This window comes from Lissotriton vulgaris, chromosome 7 (genome assembly GCF_964263255.1).
Source record: "Lissotriton vulgaris chromosome 7, aLisVul1.2, whole genome shotgun sequence".
Taxonomy (NCBI): Eukaryota; Metazoa; Chordata; class Amphibia; order Caudata; family Salamandridae; genus Lissotriton; species Lissotriton vulgaris.
In genome coordinates this window covers 780,160,001-780,182,144 of record NC_141695.1, presented here as the reverse complement: position 1 = coordinate 780,182,144, position 22,144 = coordinate 780,160,001, and the positions used below count along the sequence as shown (strand labels likewise).

Sequence of the window (22,144 nt, the reverse complement as noted above, 5' to 3'; positions counted from 1 at the left end):
CCGCACTCCGTGATTCAGAATACTTCACAAATTTATTGTGGATTTAAACAGAAAACAGGACGCGTTTCGGCATCGCGCCTTTTTCCACTGTTCATTGCACCATATGTTAAACTTTGGTTAAATAAAGTTACACAGTGAATTCAAAATGATGTCACATTCTATAGTAATTAAACATAAAAGAAGGGCTGAAATTCATATATTATTTACAGCGGCCATCTTGGAGTGTGGTTTCGTTACCTAGTATACAACTCCCTTTTATAACCTTTTGAAAAAAACAAAAGATTATTAAGCCCTGGATGGGCAATGCATCAGTTTCTGACCAAGCAAACAATTCATCAGTCCACAGTTCTAAATTTCAAAGGACAGTACATGGTTGAGCTGGATTCACATGCATGATTCTAAAATTAACTAATCAACAGTCGACAATTCTAAATTTCATTGGACTGTGGATGATTCAAATGAATTCAGATAAATTTAAACATTGTTGCAGTAAAGGCTATCTCTATACAATTTCATCTAGTGAGAATGGCACCCAGTGAAAAAAACGTTGTGTTGTCAGCCTATTGACCTAGATGTATGGCCAATTCTTCTTCAGTATTGAGCCCTCGTGGAGTCTTGGTTTGAAGATCAATAATAAATCTCGATTCCAATCTCCGCCATTGTAACTCTCTGTTACCACCCCAATCTTTCATGGGGATTTGATCAAGACAAAAGAACTTCAAGAGATTGCGGTCACTTTTATGCTCTTGGGCAAAGTGTCTCGCAACGGGGTAGTTCGGGTCATTGTGTTGAATAGCTCTGGCGTGTTCTAGAACTCTTTTCTTTTCGAATTGGAATCGCTCTATATTTAAAATGATGTTTAATAACTATTTACAGGTCGGGACATATTTTCTCACTTTACAGCAAGTACTTTTTCACTCGCCCTGGCAGCTGCTCGCATTCCTTGGAAGCAGTAATGAAGGAAAAAAAATGCTGCCTACCATAACTGAACATAATCCACAAGGTCACATTCCTTCATCACCCACTCAAAACAAACACTTAAATATAAGTTATTCATTATGTGTGCCCTCAAATTAGTTGTGCGCTTCAAGGTCAGCTCGCCCTCTGTGTGAAAAGTAGGCCTTTAAAAACACTTCTTTGACAGAACGTGCTCAAGTGTAATCCCCCTGAAGGACGGGATCGGGGCTTTATTGTATTTTAAGGGACAAGCTAAGCGTCCAAGCTCCAGCCGGTACGAGTCCTTAAGCGTCCAGCCGGTACGAGTCCTTAAGCGTCCAACCGGTGTGTTTCAGAGTTCATTCTACTCTCGAACAGTGAATACACTTATCTTGCTCATACATGCTGCAACCCTTTAATGCCGCTTGTGCCATTTCTACAACTGACAGTAACAATTATTGAATTTTGAGCTGCCGGATTCTGGGATGTAATGAATTCGCTGCTGCAGATTGAAAATTGGGTTGCCAATTAAACATGGGAAAGAAAAAACCTGCTGCAGTTCGGAAAGAAGAAACCAAATCTGTTTTGAATAAGATCTGGCAGCAGAAGTGCCGGATGCAAAAGATCAGGAAAGTTGAACTTCACTTTAGTATCACTGAGAAAAACACGTTTTGAAGTTATGCCATTTAACGCAACTGTGTTGTTTTTCTCTGCCCTTGTGTATTGGTGCAATAATGGATGCTCCAGCATCTCAGAGGAAGAGCCAGCAAAAAAAACAACATCTTTTCAGAAAGAGACAACTTAATTCAATGATGCTCTAATATAAACACGGAGGAATACAACCAAATAAAAAAAATCACATTTGATAGTATAGGTTAAAATTTGCTTTCAATAAGCTTCATCCTTTTGTTGAGATTACATCTTCGATTTCCACACATTTATCACCTGTAGTAGTCTCTGTTAGAATCATCAATGCATTTGATTTTATCTTGTAAATTAGGCACTTGGCTTTATAACTACACACACTATATGCATACATCCACACACACACACTATATATCATACATATAATATATATATATATATCCTACTGGCGGTAGGGAGCATACCCGTCCCATCCATTAGGATCGTTTGCCAGAGTGCGTGTGTGTGTTGTGTATTCACCTTTTCATTTGTACCTGTGTGTGCGCTCAGCAGTTGCCTATGCCATGTAGTAGTGCATCTGTGTTTTTGTATGTTCGTTGTCTGCGTGAGTGTTTGAGGACGCACTGTGTGCACTAGAAAGATCGGGGCTGTCAAAAAATAAATGACTTGCTCAGTTACATCTAAAAGTCTATTTTCTCGTAAGTTGCATTGACTTATTTAACTCGTTCGCTGCGGCGGCTATTCCGCCGCAGCGCTAAGAGGGCGGGGCAGCCACGCGGCGGCCGCATGCTGGTGACAGAACCGCTCCGTCACCCGCTGCGGTTGGGCTGTGCTCGTGACGGAGCGGTTCCGTCATGGCCCGCCCCGCTCAATAGAATGCGCAGGCGCGAAATCAGCGCCGCGCAGGCGCGGCGGCCGGGCCATGACGGAACCGCTCCGTCATCAGCACAGCCCAACCGCAGCTGATGACGGAGCGGTTCCGTCATCAGATCGAACGGGTTAAAGGGCAGCCGTGCTAACATGGCTTCGGAATCAGAAAGAAAAGCGCTGCCTCTCGGAGCACTCTCCCCTCGTTCTCGTTCACGGATTGATTCCACCTTATACACCATTGACTCCTGCTTTATCAATCGAAATATCGACTTCGCAATTCTTCCTTAAATACACAACTCGAGAGGTGCGGCCGTGGCACAGTTCCTTTTGGTTCTGACCGGCCTGTGTTTTATTGCCATGTTCTCTCAGCAGATGGGAGGCGTGATTCGTGCCGGAGCGTCTGGGAGACGTCTCCTGCATTATTATAATGCGATCAGGGGCACGAAAATTGTTAGAAATTGTATCGCACCGGCCGAAGCCCGAACAAGAATTCCAAAAATACACCCAATAAACACATACCCAAATGTAAAGAGCACGCCTCTACTTTGTGTTCATGTTCAACGTAAGGCCTGTGCACTGTGAAATCAATATTCAGATGTGTTCCCGCAAAAAGTCTGCAAGATGTTATCACCTGGACTGGATTCCCCAAATGTGTTTTCTATGCGCACAGTAAAAACGTTACTGATGTGATGCATTGTTTATGGAGCAGTTCTGTTTATGTTAAACAAAGGAATAACATGCTTTTTTCATAAATACACACGCTAGCATCATTTTAAAGGACATTTATTATTTATCATTTATTTATTTTACATGACCAACTACAATAAATAATATAATATACAAAGCTCTGTAATTATTGCACATTTGTAAAATATATTACAGTAAATTTATACAGCCAGTATTATTATAGCACAGAGACAATATTTACAGTTATACATATTTCCTCCCGGCCCAACGGACCTAAAATATAAAGCATCTACATTAATTTATATTCACTGAACATAGGTTTCAGGCCTTATATAGTTAGGAATTAGCATTTAAAAAACCTTTGAAATTCACTGAAAAAACCATAGGTTTTAGGCCTTATATAGTTAGGAATTAGCATTTAAAAAACCTTGAAAATTCACTGAAAAAAACATAGGTTTCAGGCCTTATATAGTTAAGAATTAACATATAAAAAACCATTGAAATTGCTCCTATATAGTTAGTTGGACTAACTATATTTGGCGCACCCGCAATCCACTGCTGATGATGTCAAGTTCAAAACAACTTTATTTCGATTCATAACGAATCATAAAAAGCACATTGACAAAAATACATAATTAAGGGGTGCAGTTACATCGGGTTGCAGTCGCAGTTAAAATAGAGCAGTTTAAATATTTACAAAATGTTTTTTAAAAAAAAGCAGCAATTTTTCAGTAATTCCATAGGGTGTTGTCAAGACTATTAAATTATCTATTTCCAGAACGTTTTTTAATGCGGAAAGCAGCTACCAAGAAGTTAGCGACATTAAACATATTTAGTGGTGAGTCTAACTTTTTTAAGTAAAATAGGGCAGGCTTGATTTGGACGAACCCCTTGTTCTTAAGCAATGGGACAATATACTTTTTCCTGGGCAGATCATATATACCACAGAAGAACATAAAATGAGCAGTGTCCTGCAGAGAAAAACCGTCACATTTGCAGGCCGCTAAGTCCTCTGGCTTGGCCCATACCTTAGAGTCATTTAACAGAAAGTGAATCTGGTTAAGTCTTAGTTTGGTTAATAACCAGCGATGTAATGGAATAGACACTACTGTTAAGTAAGGTTCAATGGCCGGTGTAGTTTTAGAAATATAGTGCTCCCTCACTGTGGGTTTCGCAAGCTCACAGCTCTCCCGCTCCATTTCTCTCACTTTTAAAAAAGTCGATTTGAACCATTCCAGGTCATTCTTAACGATGCCATCTGGTGTGTGGAAGAGATCTGGGCGGCCCAGGGAAGTTAGTGTTTTATTAATATATGCTAGCCACGGGATATTTTTCATATTGTCCAGAAGTAGGCAGTCTCTCATGATTGTGTGGTTCAGAGTTAAGTTGGAGTTCAGCCATGTTTTTAACCACATCAAGATAGGCGATTGTTTGATGATGTCACTGATGTACCCCTGGCCTAGTTCCATATGGACAGAGAAAGTGGCTGTTGATTGAGGTAATCCTAGAAGCATACGAAAAAATCTGTTCTCTTCCATCTGTATTGCTTCTATGTTGTTCGAGTAACCCCAGATGGAAGCCCCGTACCTTACTACTGATATTGATTTCGCTCCGTAGAGTGCCAGCATTGCTTCCGTGGGCTTACCACCCAGACGTTTTGAGAAGCCGACTATGGCTGCTGCTGTTCTTTTCATGGCATTGGTTTTGACGGATATTTGGGGTGTCCACGTACCCTTATCGTCGTATACTACCCCCAGGTAGGTAAAAGTTCTCACTTTGGAAATAGAAGTGTTAGCACAGTAGAAAGTCTTCAAGTCCTTATTTTTTCTGCCGCCTACAGCCATAACATGGGACTTGTCTGAATTGATTTTTAAACCAAGGGAGGTCATAAAGGCATCGAAGGATGTCAATAGTCTTTGTAGCCCAAGGGGGGTACGTGCCACGAGCACCGCGTCATCCGCGTAAAGGAGGACCGGGGTGGACAGTCCGCCAAAACGCGGGACGTCGAGTGTTGCCAGCTCCAGTGTAGATTCAAGGTGGTTAATATAGAGTGTAAATAACATTGGGGCGAGAATACACCCCTGTCGCACCCCTCTGGTAGACTTGAATCCTGCTGTGCAGGCTCCTTCCTGCGTCATCCTGATGGATGCTTCTAGGTCCCGATGGGCCTCAGCCAGAAAATGAACCAAGGTAGGGTCCATCCCCAGTTCCAAGAGGATGTCCCACAGCCTGGACCTATTCACTAGGTCGAAGGCTGTGGACAGGTCCATGAACCCTAGGTAGATTGATCCGCTGGCTGCCATAGTGTATTTGCCTAGGATCAGATGTAAGTTGAGGCACTGGTCCTCCGTCCCTCTTCCCTTTCGAAACCCGTATTGGGCATTTGATAAGATGTTATTGCTGCCAGCCCACTCGTCGATCCTTGCCAGTATCACTTTCCCTAGGATTTTGAAAGACGAGTCGATAAGTGAGATGGGGCGGTAGCACCTCGGGTCTCCCCTCTGGCCTTTCTTGAAGATTGGAATGATGGTGGCGTGTGACCAGGAAACAGGCAAGCTATGTTTCATGGCGGCATTGAAGACGTTGGTCAGGATGTTTGCCCAGAAAGAGACATTGGCCTTGAACATGTCGGCTGGAACGCCATCTGGGCCTGGCGCTTTCTTCCCTACTGTGTTGGTTATGGCCTTTTCAACTTCTTCCATGTTAAAGGAGAGTGCTGTCTTGGGGGAGTTAGATTTATTTATTTATTATTTATTTATTTATTTTTAGAGTTTTCTATAGCGCGAACTTGAACCGATTAGGTTATCAGAGCGCTTTACATAGCACCAGTTCCGTTACATGTTATCACAGTAGTTTACATAGAATCAGTTACGTTGCACATTTCAGGATCTTGAACCTATTAGGTTATCAAAGCGCTTTACATAAGACAGCATTCGATGTCCAGTGCCCTCCTCCGCCGTATAGCGGGGGACCACTTCCAGCCCTCCGAAGTCGTCGAGCTGTTGGGACTAGGCTCCTGGAATTTCAGCTGCCCCTTTGCAACTAATTAGTTTGAAGTCATGACAGAAATATCAGTCCCAGCATATCAATCGGTGCATTACAGGTAAAAACAGGATATAGGACCACTACGAAAGACCAGACGGAGTAAACTGTGGACACCCCGGAATATATGAGGAAGCAGTCGGTGCGTTACAGGTAAGAAACAATTTCATAACAGGTTATAGGGCGAGTACATAGAGAAACATATTGTTGTACATTGTGAGGATCCGAGAATATATGTTGTAGCAGTCGGTGCATTATAGGTAAGGACAGTTGCAGAAACAAGTAAATGTAGTAAGGCTGCAAAAAAAAAGGCAGACACTATCACAAGATACAGGCAGGTAAGGAGCGCGGTGGTAGAACTTAGACTATGTGTCTGGTCTCAGCTCTTGTTCCAAAAGTGAGATTGAACTAGTCCATGATGGCCGCCACTGCGACAGAACAGTCTAAGATGGCCGCCAAGAAGGGGAATCATAGTCCTCTGTTTGTTGTTATTGCTTTGGACCTGTGTGGAGGAGATATGCCGAGGAGCCTCGTGGGCCTCTGGAGGTACCGGCAGAGATTTATGGTTTCAGTTGGTGACCCCTGCCCTTGTGAGCAATGGCGGTTTAAAAATGTGAACTGAATGGAGTAAATAAAGTACCTTATGATTATTTTCAGCTCAGTGGCGCCTTAGAGCTTAGGATGTAGGATGTAGCCCTTGCAGCAGCATGAGAGGGGAGGGGGGGGCAACCGGGAGTCACGTCCTCCAGGGCTCCTAGGCTGTTCTGGCATGCTGTACTGGCATGGCTGTGTTCCCCGGTTTGTTCATTCATTCCTGAGTTCAGTTTCAGACAAGGTTTCAGAGCTACTCACTGGGCTGTAAAACAGTAGCAAACATGAAGCTAAAGTTTGGGAGATGTTTTGTCACTAGTTCTGGTAGGTGTGTACAGATCATGTGCAAACGGGCAGGGGCGGCTCATCCGTTATGGCAGAGGAGCATCGCCCCACTGCTCAGCTAGGAGATAAAAACACAATAATGATAATTATGATCATTTTATTTTTCCCTGGCTGAGCCCAGTGTCCAGAGTCTAGAGTGGGGCGGGCCATTTTCTAAGATGGCAGCAGGGATGAGAAGAGTTGTGCACTGTAAGTGCGCATGGTTTGGCTATTTGGATAGTCGGAGTTTCGCATATTTGGTCACTCCCATAGATGATTTTGAAATGAGCTAACCAATCCTCCTCACTGATGTTGGCCTCTAGGATATCGTTAGCTTCTCCAGAAAACAGGGGATTGTTTATAATGGCCCAGAAGCTGGAACTGTCTCTTAAGGTGGCTTTTTCCATTAGTGAGGCCCAGGCATCCTTTTTGAGAGCTTCTTTGCGTTCATGAATGATGTTATAATATTCTTTTCTTAGTCTGGCAACTTCCCCTCTGTCCCTGGGTGATTTTTTTAATTCGTTCAGGAGGCAAGTGTGTGCTTTCGAGCAGGCTTTATTGAACCAGCCCTTGGTCGGCCGAGACTTCTTCCTAGATTTGACTGTGAGTTCATCAGAAATTACAGCGCACAGGGTATCAAAGGCGGTGATTACATCTTCTCCCTGTTTAGAATTGTCTTGGCAAATATCTAATTCTTTGCGGGCTTTGCTACTTAGAGTTTCGAGGAACTCAGATGGGACCACCTTGGACCATTTCAGCCTTCTTCCTTGGTCCGTGGGCCGCACAGCCAGCTCGGGCATTTTGGTTGTTCCCTCCTTAAGTAGGCCCGCAGAGCTGGCAAGCTCGAGGATGACTGGATTATGGTCACTGAACGCAGCTACAACTGCGTTGTAAAAGAAGACCCAGCTTAATATTCCAGGGGAAACAAAGATGTAGTCAATAATGGATTCGGAGTTTCTAGCGCTGTGGGTCATGACCCTCTCACTGTAGGTATTGAACCCCGGTTCGTAGAGGTCCACATTTGCTAGGAGGTTTTCTAGTGCCAGTCCTTTAGGGTTGTGTTCAAAGTGTTGGTAGTCGCCTGAGGTAGAGCAGTCAGTGTCTTCAATGTGGCAGGAAAGCCTGCAGAGATGAGTGTTAAAATCCCCCATAATTATAATGTGCAACAAAGTGGTTTGACGTTCTTTAAAATTAATCAAGAAAGACTGTAGAGAACAGAGATGCTCAGTGGAGTGTCCGTCTACTACAGAGTTATAAAAATTAATAAGGATATATTTATGACCATTGGCTAAGCTAATCTCTAGGCACAGGAAGTTGGGGGAGTTAGTAATTATTTGTTTAACAGTCCCCGCCAGATGGACAGTAGTCAGGATCATAAGGCCCCCTTTGTCCCTCCCACAGGAGGATCTAGTAGCTGGGACAAAGTAAGATGTGAACCCAGGAACCCAGAAATTGCTGTTGCAGTCCCAGGTTTCTTGCAGGGCTATGATGTCATGTTGGTTCAGGAGGTTCAGCCAAACTCTGTCCTCCCTTTTTGAGCGAAGTCCGGCTATGTTCCAGCTTATGAGTTTAGGCCTTCTGCTGGGGACTCCTAAAGGGGGACAGTTCCCTGTAGATTGTCTGAGCATAGGGGTGTTGTTAACTGGGCGTCAATTTTGTTCAACCGCCCGAGCCAAGGGCGTGAATCTATTATGCAAGGATATAGGGTTATTATGGGGCGTTGGAGTGTATTTGACCGCCTTATGGTTGCTCAACCTATTAATCGTGGACCAGCTATAGTCTGGTTCTGGACGGGTGTTAACGGGATGAGAGGGCAAGCTGGGTGTCCTATCGAATCCCCTGCCTTGGTTGTAACCCAAGTTCGAGATAGGGTGAGATTTAGGTTTGGGATAGAAAAAGCCCAAGGGTACGGCACGGGGCCCGGCAATTAAACCCTCTAGGGGAGAAGCATCCCAGAGTAGTCTGCGGGCCTCTCCCGGATTATTGAAGTTGATTATCAGGCAATCTCCCTCAGTTGTTTTGTTAGTTCGCCCGATCCAGCCCACCCGCCGGACTACCATGCTTTCTATGAGTGCTGATGATGTCACATATTACATCATTCATGACATTTGTCACCACATTTGTATGTGGTGTTCTGCCAAACACCACATACAAATGGAATGCGGGTCTGTAGCAGACATCTGAAATGCACAAGACCCACAAGACGTAAAGCCTGATGAGATGAGAAAAGCACAGTTTTCAACCGGCAAAAACTGTTGAAGAAGACCAGAAATCGGTCTAAGGAAACGCTTCTCCGGATCGGCATTGCAGCGCGGAAAAGAATAAACTGACGTCCGCGCGCCGGATGGGATTTATCTGACTCCACTGACGTCACAATCGGAGTCAACGTCATCACAGAGTCGTATGATACTTTCCCCCGGCATGGATAGGTACTGCTGAAAAATTTCCAGATCCAATCAGACACTTCAGGAGAATTCAAAAGTTAAGAAATTTGTGGCTAGATGTCTCCATCAGATTGGCTAGACAATAGTGCTTGTGAAAGTATGAAGGGATGTCCACATAGCCACCTGACAAATGTCTAGGACAGGAACTCTGCATACTAGTGATGGTGGAAGCTTTGGCCCTGGTCAAATGAGCACATAATCCTCTGAGAGGCTGCTTTTTATGTGTAGCACATCCTAATGGAGAGCACAATCCAGTGGGAGATGGTTCTCTTCTGCTCAGTTTTGCCTTTTTCTCTCCAGAGAACCTCACAAAGAGCAGATCATCCACCCAGTGTTCTTTGGAACGATCTATGTAGAACCCCAGCACTCTCTTGGGTCCAAATGATGTAGTCTCTCCTCCTTCTTAGATGGAGCATTGAAAGCCAGCAGGGTTATGTAATGACTGACATGGAACAGTGTTACAACTTTCAGCAGAAAGAATGCCCGAGTCTGCAGAACAAGTTTGTCTAGAGAAGACGGTGATGTTTAGTGGGTTGATACAGAGAGCTTGAAGCTCACTCACATGCTGCACTGATTTTAATACAAAGAGGAACGCTGTCTTGAGGCTAAGGAGCCATAACGGACAGCTGTGGAGCAGCTCAAATAGAGTACACATTAGAAATTTGAGGACCATGTTAAGGTCTCACTGTGGCATAATGAATGAGGAGGGAGGAAACACATGTAACACTTTCACAAATCTCAGAACAGGAGGCTTTATCAAAGAGAGCTGATCCGGCAATCACAATAGATCGAAAAGAGCCAAAATGTACCTTTTCAGAGTCAAATACTTTTTTCGGTTATACATATAACCATAAAAGCATATAACATAAGATTTCATAAACATAGAACATTTTTACAAAAGATTTCTAAAATGAGACATGTTTCCCTTCTAAACAAACTGTTACAAAACATCCAAGATGATTAACTTACACAATAAAAATATAAAACGTGTTAAAAACTGTTACAGCGAATAAAATTATCTAAACTCTTTGGGTCTAAGAGGACTGGGTGATATAGGTAATAGTTCATTACATGTTAGGCGCAAAATAGGGGAGTTTCTAAGGGGTAATGTCAATGTCCATTCAATCCTATAAATCTAAACCAGAAAGTAAATCAAATCGGTTGGAAGTGGGAATGTTATAGCCACTCAACGCAAGGCCTCTACTGCCCATTGAGTAGTTACTCTCTGCATTTGATCTTAGTGATGGGAAGTATGATGTACTAGGGAAAAAGTCACGCAGTTGCCATGTTACAATAGGGCCGTCTCCTATTTGTGGCTGCCAAGCTTGGAGATATGGGACGACATGTTCATCCCTGAAATTTACTAATACCAAGTCTTCGTCTATATCCTTTGGGAGGGGTCCTAGCCAACCCACCCTTCTAACATTTAATATTCTTCCATCGATGTTAGGTGGCAGGGGTCTATTTTTTGTTAACCAGAACGATACTTTATTTTTTAGTTCCTGTTGCCTTTCGGTTTTTCCATTTGTAAGTACAGGCACTCCCGAGAGGATGCACACAAATGTGGCGGCCTCCGGTGGTAAGTGTATATAGTTAATTTTTCTTGGTATATTGCCTTGGTTAGCAACTGTCCCCTCATGGAATGTAGGTTCTTTGTTCTGCCCTTCAATGGGAGCAGAACTCGGTACTATTACAGGTTTTAAGGTAGCTTTCTGAGTATTTGAAGATGACGTATGTAGGACTAATGGTTGACTTTGGACAGTAATACTATGTGCAGTAGCTTTGGGCGCTTCAGTGGCAGCTAGCGACTGTAATTGCTTAGGTCCTACCATGCTTTTTATGAGTAGCGAATTTGCCTTAGTCATTTCCTCTATACCCGTGAGCCTTTCTCCTAAGCTGTTTATTCTTTCTATCAGCGGGGATATTATAGATTTAACCAGGTGTTCAATCTGGACCAATATAGTTGCCTGTGGGGAAAGTGCAGGAGTTTCCAATATTGAATGTGCCTTAGGTGCTTTAGGGGTGGTGGTAGTAGCGAGTGGGGGGCTTGAGTACAATTTTTGATGTTTTGCTGAACTCTCCGTGTGTTTAGCCCCATTTCGGTTTCTTTTGACAGAGGGGACCTGAGGGAGCACTATCGTTTGCGTGTTATCTTTTGCTGATAGTAAGAGGGGAGTACCCAGGAGACTTTCGTTTCATTGAAATGGTGTACTAGACTGGGTAATTGTGTTTACTGTAGGGCTGGTTGGAACGCTAATTTGCCCACTTCCCTGTCCCACAGGAGCGTACATCGTATTACACATCTTGTTTAGAGCTGCGTCAAGTGACAGTAGAGGAGATCGCTTACTAGATGTGATATCTATAGAAAGACAACGTTCTGTTCTTTCTATTTCACGATCAATGGTCGATGTAGCCCTATTTAAGTAGTGGTCCAATGTCCCCTTTAGGGAGTCCCTCTGGGAGATAGTATTTTTGGAAACCCCCTTACAAGTCATGGTGAATCTGGCTGTTATATATTTAATAGGAGTGCAGCAACAAACACCTAAAATGTTCTTACTAGGCAATGTAGAATCCCTTAGGGAAGGCCCAGACGTACATATAGATGATCCCCGGAGGTTTTTTTATTCTCTTTACTTCATTTTTGGCAAAGCCAAGGGGGGGTGGCCCGGCCCGGCCTCCTCTGGCCCCTGATGGCCACAGATCGCTCCGCCCTTGTCCCGGGCTTCTCCCAGGCGCGTCCCCGCGCTGCGGACCCTTAGCTCTGTAATAACGGATCGGTGGGAACGTGGGCGGTCTCGTGCACAGGTGTGGCATGCACAGAATCCTGGGAGTGGGAGTCCCGTGCTCCTGACCCCGCAGCCACCAGCAGTTTGCACTTTCCAGTGCGTGCTCCCGATGGCCAGATGCGCTCCCGGTATCAGGAGCCCCCGGGACTTCAAAAGAGGCTCCGGTGATGTTGGAACCTTGTACCTTTTCACTGTGCCCAGGGCAAGTCCTTGCAGGACTAGGGACAAAACAAGAAAATGTAAGATAACTTGGCCTGAAGGGGGTCAATCTGCAGAGTAATGCAGAAAGCCAGAAATTTGTTCCAACAACAGGCATGTACATTTTTTGTCGAGGAATACCTGGCTGGCAAAATGACATCAACAACCTACGCTGGAAAGTCAAAGGTGTTTTGCTGTCGCTGCTCAATCTCCATGCATGGAGGTGGCGCTCACAAAGGCCCCAGTGCAGAACCCTGCCCTGCAACAGCAGATCCCCCCGATGGGGCAGCCTGGTCAGAGGACAGATGTTCAAACCCAGGAGTTCTGGATACCATATTCGCCATGCCTAATTCGGGGCAACTAGGATGACCTGTGCCCAGTCATTCCTCATTTTCCTTAGTAGTTGGGGCAGGAGTGGTATAGGCATGAAGGCATAAAGGAGTCACAAGTCCACGCTAGGCAAACATGTCTCCAAGAGAATTACGCCTTGGACACACCAACGTTCTAAAGGGCTGACATTGCGCATGCTCGGCAGTGGCGAACAAATCGAGCCAAGGTTCTCTCTATTTGCGGAAGAGACCCTGTGCCACCTCCGCGTGTACCCACCATTCATGATTTGCTAGGCGTCGATGTCTGCGCTCATCTACTTTAACATTCAATAATCCTGCGAAGGTTCATAAAAATTATTTTGTGGTTCAGCCAATTCCAGAGGTGCACAGCTTTCTGCACAAGGTCCATGACACCACCCAGCCTTGTATGTTGTAGTACAAGATGGCGGTGATATTTACTGTGAGTACCTGTACCAGTTTCCCCTTGATGAATGGAAGGAAGGCTTTCAAAGCCAAACATTTGGCCCTCAGCAAGAGAAGGCTGATATGGAGCCATGGCTCTGCCTGAAACCAAAGGTCTCTAATCTCCACCTCTCCGCTCCAATCCAAAAGCGGTGCATCAGTCACCACTGCCAGTCTGTGTGGGGAAGGGAGAGGGTTCTGCTGCTGACTCAACTGCAGTCCAGCAACCACTATTGGTGATTATGCGCAGTCTCCTCCAAAATCTAAACGTTGCCGGAGAAGTCCCTTTTGATGTTGAACCCACGGAGACTTCAAATCCCAATACAGAGCTCGCATATGCCACAGAGCGTGCTTGACCAGCAGGATGCAGGAGGTCATTACTTCCAGCAGCCTCAGAGTCGACCTCACTGAAGTCCAGGACCAAGAATTGGATCATAGCCTGAATGTCCTTGAATCTATTTCTCAGGGAATAAGTGCTAACCAAATCATTTCATGAATGGCTTCGAAGAAGGGGAGTGTTTGAGTAGGAGTCTGGTGTGACTTTGGCACATTGACATTGAATCCCAAAGATAACAGGAGATTCTCCGTAGTCAGGAGGTGGTTGACGACTGCCCCTGGGATGATCCCACCTTCAAACTCCAGTCATCAGGGTAGTGGAAGACTAGCACTTCTGACCTTCGAACATACACACACACATATACATATACACACACATATATATACATATACATACACACACACACATATGTATACATATATATCTATATATTAACTGAAAAAACCATAGGTTTAACACCAGTTATAGTTAGCTGGAAATTTTACCGGCATAAAACCATTGAAATTCCCACGTTATAGTTAGTTGGACTCACTATAACTTGCGCGCCTGCAATGCACTGCTGATGACGTCACATATTACATCACTCATGACATGGTCAGTGACATCACTCATGACATCACTGATGACACCATCCAGTGAATGTGTGTCTTTCTGAAAAACATATATGTTTTATATATGTGTTTGTAAAGGACAATGGAAGAATAAATGGTTAAATAAGTGTGTAAATGGATGTTTGTTAATATAAGAATTGATTGGTTAAATGCCTTATTAAGTGTATCTTAGTGAATACATATATTAGCAAGTAAATTTTAAATATTGAAATGTATGTATCAGTGTTTCACTTTGTGTATAAGTGGCTGTATGGGTTGGTGACTGACTCAATGTTTGCATGTGTTTTGAAGACAGCATATGTACAAAACTGTATGGATGGATGAGTGTGTATATGTTAGTGAGTAAACGACTGTCTTACTATTGTCTTTTTCAGTAACGACATATGTTTTAATCTAGTATATGTGAGTATTGATGTATATAAGTGAGTATATGTGAGAGTGAGAGATTGTAAGATTTCCTGTTTAAATAAGTATGTGTTTCTATAAGTGATTGTTTAAGAGAGTAAGTATGCGTAAGTTTTCTTAGAAGTAAAGTGGTAGTGTGTGTATTGCTGTATATGCAAATAAATGGATGTTCAATAGTTTTTTTGCATGTGTGAATATGTGTGCGAGTAACTTTTGGATGACTGTCGAAGTGTAACAGGATGTATAGGTGTATCACTACATATAATGAGTGAGTATATGTATGAGTGACTATATAGAACTGTTGTTGAATGAGTGGATGTGTATATAGATGGTGGAATTACTGAATTGTTTGTTGTAACTGGTATGGGTATCTCCATTTTTTTGAAAATGTTAAATACTATTTTTGAATATGTGTTTCAAGGCTTACATTACACTGAAAGGAGGTCTCTGACTGTCACAAGGATGGTGTCATCAGTGATGTCATGAGTGATGTCACTGAGTGATGTCACTGACCATGTCATGAGTGATGTAATATGTGACGTCATCGGCAGTGCATTGCAGGCGCGCAAGTTATAGTGAGTCCAACTAACTATAACGTGGGAATTTCAATGGTTTTATGTCAGTAAAATTTCCAGCTAACTATAACTGGTGTGAAACCTATGGTTTTTTCAGTGAATTAATAGGTTTTTTAAATGCTAATTCCTAACTATAACTGGTGTGAAACCTATGGTTTTTTCAGTGAATTTCATAGATTTTTTAAATGCTAATTCCTTTCTATATCGAGTTTCTAACCTACATTTTTCTTTACAATTTGCTGTTTTGTGTAAGTATTAATGTAAATGTTTTTTTTTTTAATCATTTTTTCCTGGGGCGCTCTGGGTGCGCGCTCCGGTAAGCTCTCCGGAAAGCGCACCCAGAGCGCTACTTTCGTTTGTGAAAAAAATATGAATGAAAAGTTAATAATAACGCAAAACATTTCGTACCATACAAATAAAAGCAGGTTTTTTTATAAGGAAATGAAAATGATTTTGCATTTCCGTAAAACTATCAAGACGTCACTTCGGCGCGCAGCATAAGCGCCCCCGGAAGCGCCTACGTTCGCGCCGCGTATGCGCCCCGGAAGCGCCTACGTTCGCGCCGCGTATGCGCCCCGGAAGCGCCTACGTTCGCGCCGACTATGCGCCCCGGAAGCTCCTACGTTCGCGCCGCGTGTGCGCACCCGGAAGCGCTCCGGTGCGCGCAGCGTCAGCGCGTCAAGTCATGTGACCTTAAAATAACACTTTTCATTGGTTGCTTACATTTTTTTTTTACAAAGAATGAAATCCCCACCCATTTCCTTCACTTCTTCTTTCACTTTTGTGACTGAAAGACCTGTTTTTTGCTCCTGGATCTTTCTTGGTTTACCATGGCTGCCAGAGAATCCAGCAGTGATGAAGAGCCTGAATTCATCAATGAAGAGCCTCCTCAGCCAAAGGTGAAGGAGCGTTTTATTTGGAAATTTTTTAAAATACCACCTAACCATAAAAAGGTGAATGCTCCAAAAGTGGAGTGCAGGATCTGCAAACAACTCCTGTCAAGGGGTGACCCAAAAAAAAAATACTCATTTGGGAACTTTACGATGATCCGGCATGTGGAGAGGAAGCACCCCCAGAATTTTGCCCGGGAAAGTGTCAGGGCTCTGACACAAGAGTTTCCCAGTGATGGGGCCTCTACATCCACCGGAGGAGCAACTACTTCTGGGAGAGGGCAATCGCAGGAGCTCGTGACAAATATTCAACCTGCTTTTAACCATGGTGTCCTGAGATGCAGATACTGCAATCAACACCTTGCCTATGGGGAGCAAAGTGTCCAGCTCATGGTTCGAGCATTGGAGAACCATCACTGCCCTTCCCACCCCTAATTTGTTTTGTTTGCTCCTGTTGAGCAGTTTCCATTCCCTGTTTTTGTTCCTGTTTTGAAAAAAGAAGAAAACAAAGTTCTTTTCAGAACTACCTCCAATTCTCATCAAAGAGCTATATTCTTTAAAAAATGAAAAAAAGAGTAAGTGAAATGGAGTGCATTGATAATGGAAAGGAAAATGAGTAAGAAAGAACAGAAAGGTATGAGAGGAGAAAGGAAGTGAAGTAGGGGGACTGAAAGAAGGTGAGTGTTGGAAGGAAAGTAAGGAGAAGAAGAGTGAATATGGGGAATGTTGATATTCAAAGAAAATGTTGAAAAGGAACGGGGGTGTGGAAGGGTAAGAAAAGATGCATTGCTGGAGTTGAAGGCTGAAGGCTGAAGGCCTCATTTATGAAGCCATGCGTCACTTTAACGCCACCAGAGCGTCACTTTTTGTGACGCATCAGTCCAGTAAAAAATGCACCTTATTTATTCATATTTACAAAGTGGCGCATCTAGGTAGATGCGTCACTTTGTAAGCCCCTGCGCCACATTATTCCCACGTCAGGTGTAATGTATGCAAAAGGGACGTTTTGACGCAAGAAAGGGTCGTAGAGGTGACGCAGTGAAATCTATGAGATATCACTGCGTCACTTTTATGACGCTGTTGCGTCCAAATCTTACGCCTGTTTCACAGCAGGCGTGCAGGCCCTTTCACATGGGGCTTGGCCCCATGTGAAAGGATGCATTGCTGGAGTAGCTTCATTTTTGTGACACACTCCAGCAATGCTTCACTGTTGCGCTTACAGATACGTCTGAAATACTAACGTATCTAAAAGAACTTCCAACATAATACGTCATAAATTTAATATGACGCATGAGTAGAAGACTGAAGGACTCATTTATGAGGCCATGCGTCACTTTAACGCCACCGGAGCGTCACTTTTTGTGACGCACCAGTGCTGTAAAAAATGCACCTTATTCAGTCATATTTACAAAGTGACGCATCTACGTAGTTACGTCACTTTGTAAGCCCCTGCGCCACATTATTCCTACGTCAGGTGTAATGTATGCAAAAGGGACGTATTGACGCAAGGAAGGGTAGTAGAGGGGACACAGTGAATAAACTGGGGGCCTCATTTCTGAAAAGTGACGCATCGCTGCGTGAAAACAGCGATGAGTCACTTTTCTGTGCGCACTCCTTACGACATTCCTGATGTGTCATTTAATGTATGACGAATCATGTCGCAAGGAGTTACAGATACGTCAGTATTTCTGATGTATCTGTAAGCGCAAAAGTGACGCATTGCTGGAGTGTGTCACAAAAGTGACGCAACTCCAGTAATGCGTCCTTTCACATGGGGAAAGCCCCATGTGAAAGGTCTTGCGTCAGTCTTACGCCTGCTGTGAGGCAGGCGCAAGATTTTGACGCAACAGCGTCCTAAAAGTGACGCAGTGAAATCTCATAGATTTCACTGCGTCACTATTACGAGGCTTTTTGCGGGGGAACGCCCCCTCTGCATACATTATACCTGCACAGGTATAATGTGGCGCAGGGTTTGAAAAAGTGACCCATCTACCTAGATGCGTCACTTTTTAAATATAGCGCAACGAGGCGCATTTTTTACACCGCTGGTGCGTCACAAAAAGTGACGCACAGGCGGCGCATAACTGTCGCAAGGCCTTCATAAATAAGGCCCTGGATTTTCCCCATGCTTCGCTCCCCGGTGCGCTCCCCCCTTATAGTCATTTCTCCCTTTTTTTTATGTCACCTCTTGTGTCTCGATCCTACCGAGACACAAGATGGCGGCCGCTCCGGACTGTTTCGAATGTTTACAGACACCCGTGAGCCAATCAGCTTTCCGTGCGCAAGTCGCGTAGCACGCCCGGTGCGCGTACCGGGGCGCGCCTATAGATATATATATTTTTTTGAACCTAAATTACTCAAAATCCACTGGAGCACATATCTTGAGACATAGCAAAGGCACATCGGGCTACCAGTCCCTACAATTTTGCCAAGTTTGGTGGAAATCCATTCAGCCGTTCGGGCTAAAAGGGAGGTCGATCGCCCTATGGAAATTAACATGGGGAAAACGCGTTTTGGGACCCCCCTTTTATCTCGGCCCCCGCTTGACGAATCCCCCCCAAACTTTCAGGGAAGGACCGGAGCTCGAAGAGGCCATTATGAGGAAATTTTCAGGCAGATTCGTCAACCGGCGCCAAAGTTATTCCAAATAGAATTTTGAGATTTAACATTGAAAAAAATCCTAACTATAACTACCTACTGGCAATCGCCAGTAGGTTATATATATATATATACACACACACACACAAATACATAAACACACATACAAATACATACACACACATACATGTACACATATATGTGTGTCTGTGTGTGCGTGTATGTATGTTCGAAGGCCAGAAGATAAAGTCTACAAATGCTGAAAATTTTAGTTATTTGACTGCTGCAAAAGCAAACTGAGACTTGCAAGACCTAAAGGTAAAATCCAGTGGATTATCTATTATGTCTTCAGCCTCAACTAGGCAGGTTGAGAATCTGGCTGGAGGCTTAAGATACAGTATGATAGACAAGCTATCATGAGATGTGCACCTTGGAAAGAGAATTATGGGTGTTTTGAACCCCTTGCATTGGTTCTCACCTCTTGTGTACTTCCTCCAGCTCCTCTTCCTTGTCCCGGCTGATCCGTTCCAACTCCAGGCGATGTCTCGCTCTCATTTCTGACGCTTCTGTCTTCAGCCTTTTGTTTTCTTCTTCTGTTAACACCAACCTGTCTGCAAACTCTTGACGAATCACCTCAGACAAGCTGTTCCTCTCTTCGGTTAATCGGTCCTTCACCTTCAAGGCAAAGAAACCAATGAATGCATAGGAAAACTTGAACAGTAGTGGAAGGAGTCAGGCTGGGAATTCATTTGTCAGAGATAGCCATTTGGGTCAACTGTAGTATGTGGCAGCCCTTCTGTACTACCCCACACACAACCTTGGTAACTTGGACTCATGCAGTATGCCACTCATAATCATGAAATCAGTGCTTCTCTCTAATCTTCCATGCACAACAATGAAGCCTGAATTTATCGATCTCTAGTGCTATCAGTTCTGATTTGGACTAGCCTGTACTAAACTGACCTGCAGTTTACCCAACACACTCATTTAAATTAAAGGCCCAGGGCTTGTCAGCTTGTCCCTGGTGACCTGGAACTAGGTGTTCCCTCTGTCTTAAATCCCCAGGAGTAGCTGAGGAGATGCTCAAACCTCCCTGACCTTTTATCCCCAGAATCAGACAATGTTACGCCTAGTGACCTGGAGTGTAACTTTCCCTGTATTGCAGTCCCAATGAAACGAGGGCTCTACCACTCATGGCAATCATGCAGAGTCCACAACCAGAGCCATTATCATGCAGGTATGCTTTTACTACATTTATAACAGGAGTCACTACAATCCATGAGGAGAATAAATTGCAGATAACTAAGTACTTTGGGTGTAGATAGATATAACATTACATATCACCTCTCCTCTTCCCAACATAACAGAAAAGAGCAAGGCACTCCAATAGTTAGGTCAAACCTTCTGTAGGAAGAGCCTTTTTGTTTTGCTAATAACTTTGGAGCCAGTTGAGGATACGTTCAAAAAACTTTCCTCAAAAAGTCCATCCTCCTCATCTCCTTCATGGAAAGTTTTGGGGTGATCTGTGAAACCAGGGGCAGGGGGGGGGGGGGGCTCCCAAAACACAATTTTGCCATGCAGCTTTTCCACAGAGAGAATTAGACAATGGTACAGAAAAAACAGTTAATAAGAATTACACCACATTTAGCAGAACACTAGATCTTTACCCAGAAAGCTTACTTTTTTGCAATTTGGTGTAAATTCATTCAGCAGTTTTGGAAACAATAAGGGTAAAAAACAGCGATATATTGGCAAGGTAGTCTCTCAGGAGTGGGAAATTAAAAAATAAATTGCATGATTTATATATATTGCAGTATATATATTCTATTGCAGCCAAACATATCGCCAATATGAAGGTCCGCCCTCCCCAATGCGGGTGGACCTCTAACAACAACAACTTAGATCCCTTTCTGAAATTCACTATGACCTTCAACAGTACAATGGTTTCATTTCTGGACATCATCATCCTGGCTAGAAATGGGTAGTTGGAGCGTACACTTTACACAAAACCCACAGACCGCAAAAGTTTGTTGCACTTTGACAGTGCACATCCCTGATCTCCAAGAGACAACCTTCCTGTAGGACAATATCTGAGAATACGGAGAAACTGTTCTGACTTGGAGAGTTACAACGAGGAAGCTGAAAAACTTACGAAAAAGCTGAAAGAGGGGGGCGTGGCTAGCAGCCGATCATGGCGGCAGCCTAATAGCGAGGCTCCAGGAGCGAGGCAGCATCCCCCGGCAATCCGGCACTTAAATCCGCTAAATTAATTACTCCGGAAGGGCGAACCGGGTCTAGGACCGGGTGGTGTCCAGCAGGAAAAGTCAATGAGCCGTGGGACACCGGGAAACGCTGTGGTGAGACCCTGCATGGCGAGGCCTGAAGTGACGACAAGCAGCGGACTGTCCTACGAGTGCTGGCCGGGCGGAAGTGGAGGTGCGACGGGACCCCGGCGCCGGAAACCAGCGCAAGAAGCAAGAACCCGAGTAAGACGGGAATCGGAGGGGCGCGGGTATCATCTGCTGTCGACCGGGGGATTGGCGGAGGAGGCCGGCAGCAACGGAAGCTCGCAAGCAAACAAAGCAGCAGAGACAAGGCGTGGGGCAGAGTGAAGGGCAGCGGGACCAACGCCGGCTTCCGGATTAAATCCAGCGGGAGGTCATAGACAGCGAGGAGAGGGTGCACGGAGGGACCGTAGGCGCCCCAAACAGTGAATGACGGCGGGGGCCCGCTGCGGAGTAAATAGGCTAGCGGACTCGGAGGGGGCGATTGACTGCCTGTTTGCGGAGGCGGGGAGCCGGTCTCCTATCTGCTTCCGGGGTGAAACAGCATCGGGCAAGAACACACAGCAGGCGGAGCGGCGGAAATAAATGGCCACACATAGATTGGGGAAGTGAGAAAACAGCAAGGGCCTGCAAAGAAGAGGAAGGGGGCCTGAAAACCTGGGTCGCGTGATCCGTCAGAAGGACAGAGAAGAGCCGACTGGAGCAGGGTCGCATTGAGGTGGGGTCTGGAGAGAAGGCAAGGGTGGAGGCAGCCATTGGGGACGGCGATCCGGTCAGCCGAAAGAAACACAACGCGAGGGCGTCACTAGTGGCCCTACATCAGCAGATCAAAAGCAACATTGAGATATTTACCCCCCCCTTGGCCCTCCACGCACTGGACCGGAGGGTAAGACATTGGTGAAGGCGACACCGACGCTTCAACGCAACAAGCGTGGAAAGACACACCCTGCAAATACTGCATATGTCCCATAGGTTCTGCTCGCCCCACAAATAACTCTGGCAAACAAGGGACCCCGAACGCCCCGGAGGTTGCGGTCAGCTAGGAGGGTCGGAGGACCGCAGGAAGATCCGCAGGGCAAGGCGAATGCACAGCAAGGGGGCGAGGAGGGCCCGGAACAAAACATGACGG

The 22,144-nt window shown here is 44.7% G+C and overlaps 1 protein-coding gene across 4 annotated transcripts in view; it reads right to left on the bottom strand.

Moving 5' to 3' along the window:
- The window catches only part of CEP131 (centrosomal protein 131), a 448,463-nt gene that overhangs the window by 14,081 nt on the left and 412,238 nt on the right, over positions 1 to 22,144 (bottom strand). For 3 of the 4 annotated variants that reach the window (XM_086931022.1, XM_086931023.1, XM_086931024.1), the window contains one exon: positions 19,209 to 19,405. The exons of the other annotated variant lie outside the window; for it this stretch is intronic. In XM_086931022.1, coding sequence (XP_086787148.1) covers positions 19,209 to 19,405 — 197 coding nt within the window. The remainder of the gene's footprint in view (positions 1 to 19,208; positions 19,406 to 22,144) is intronic. 4 annotated transcript variants of the gene reach the window in all.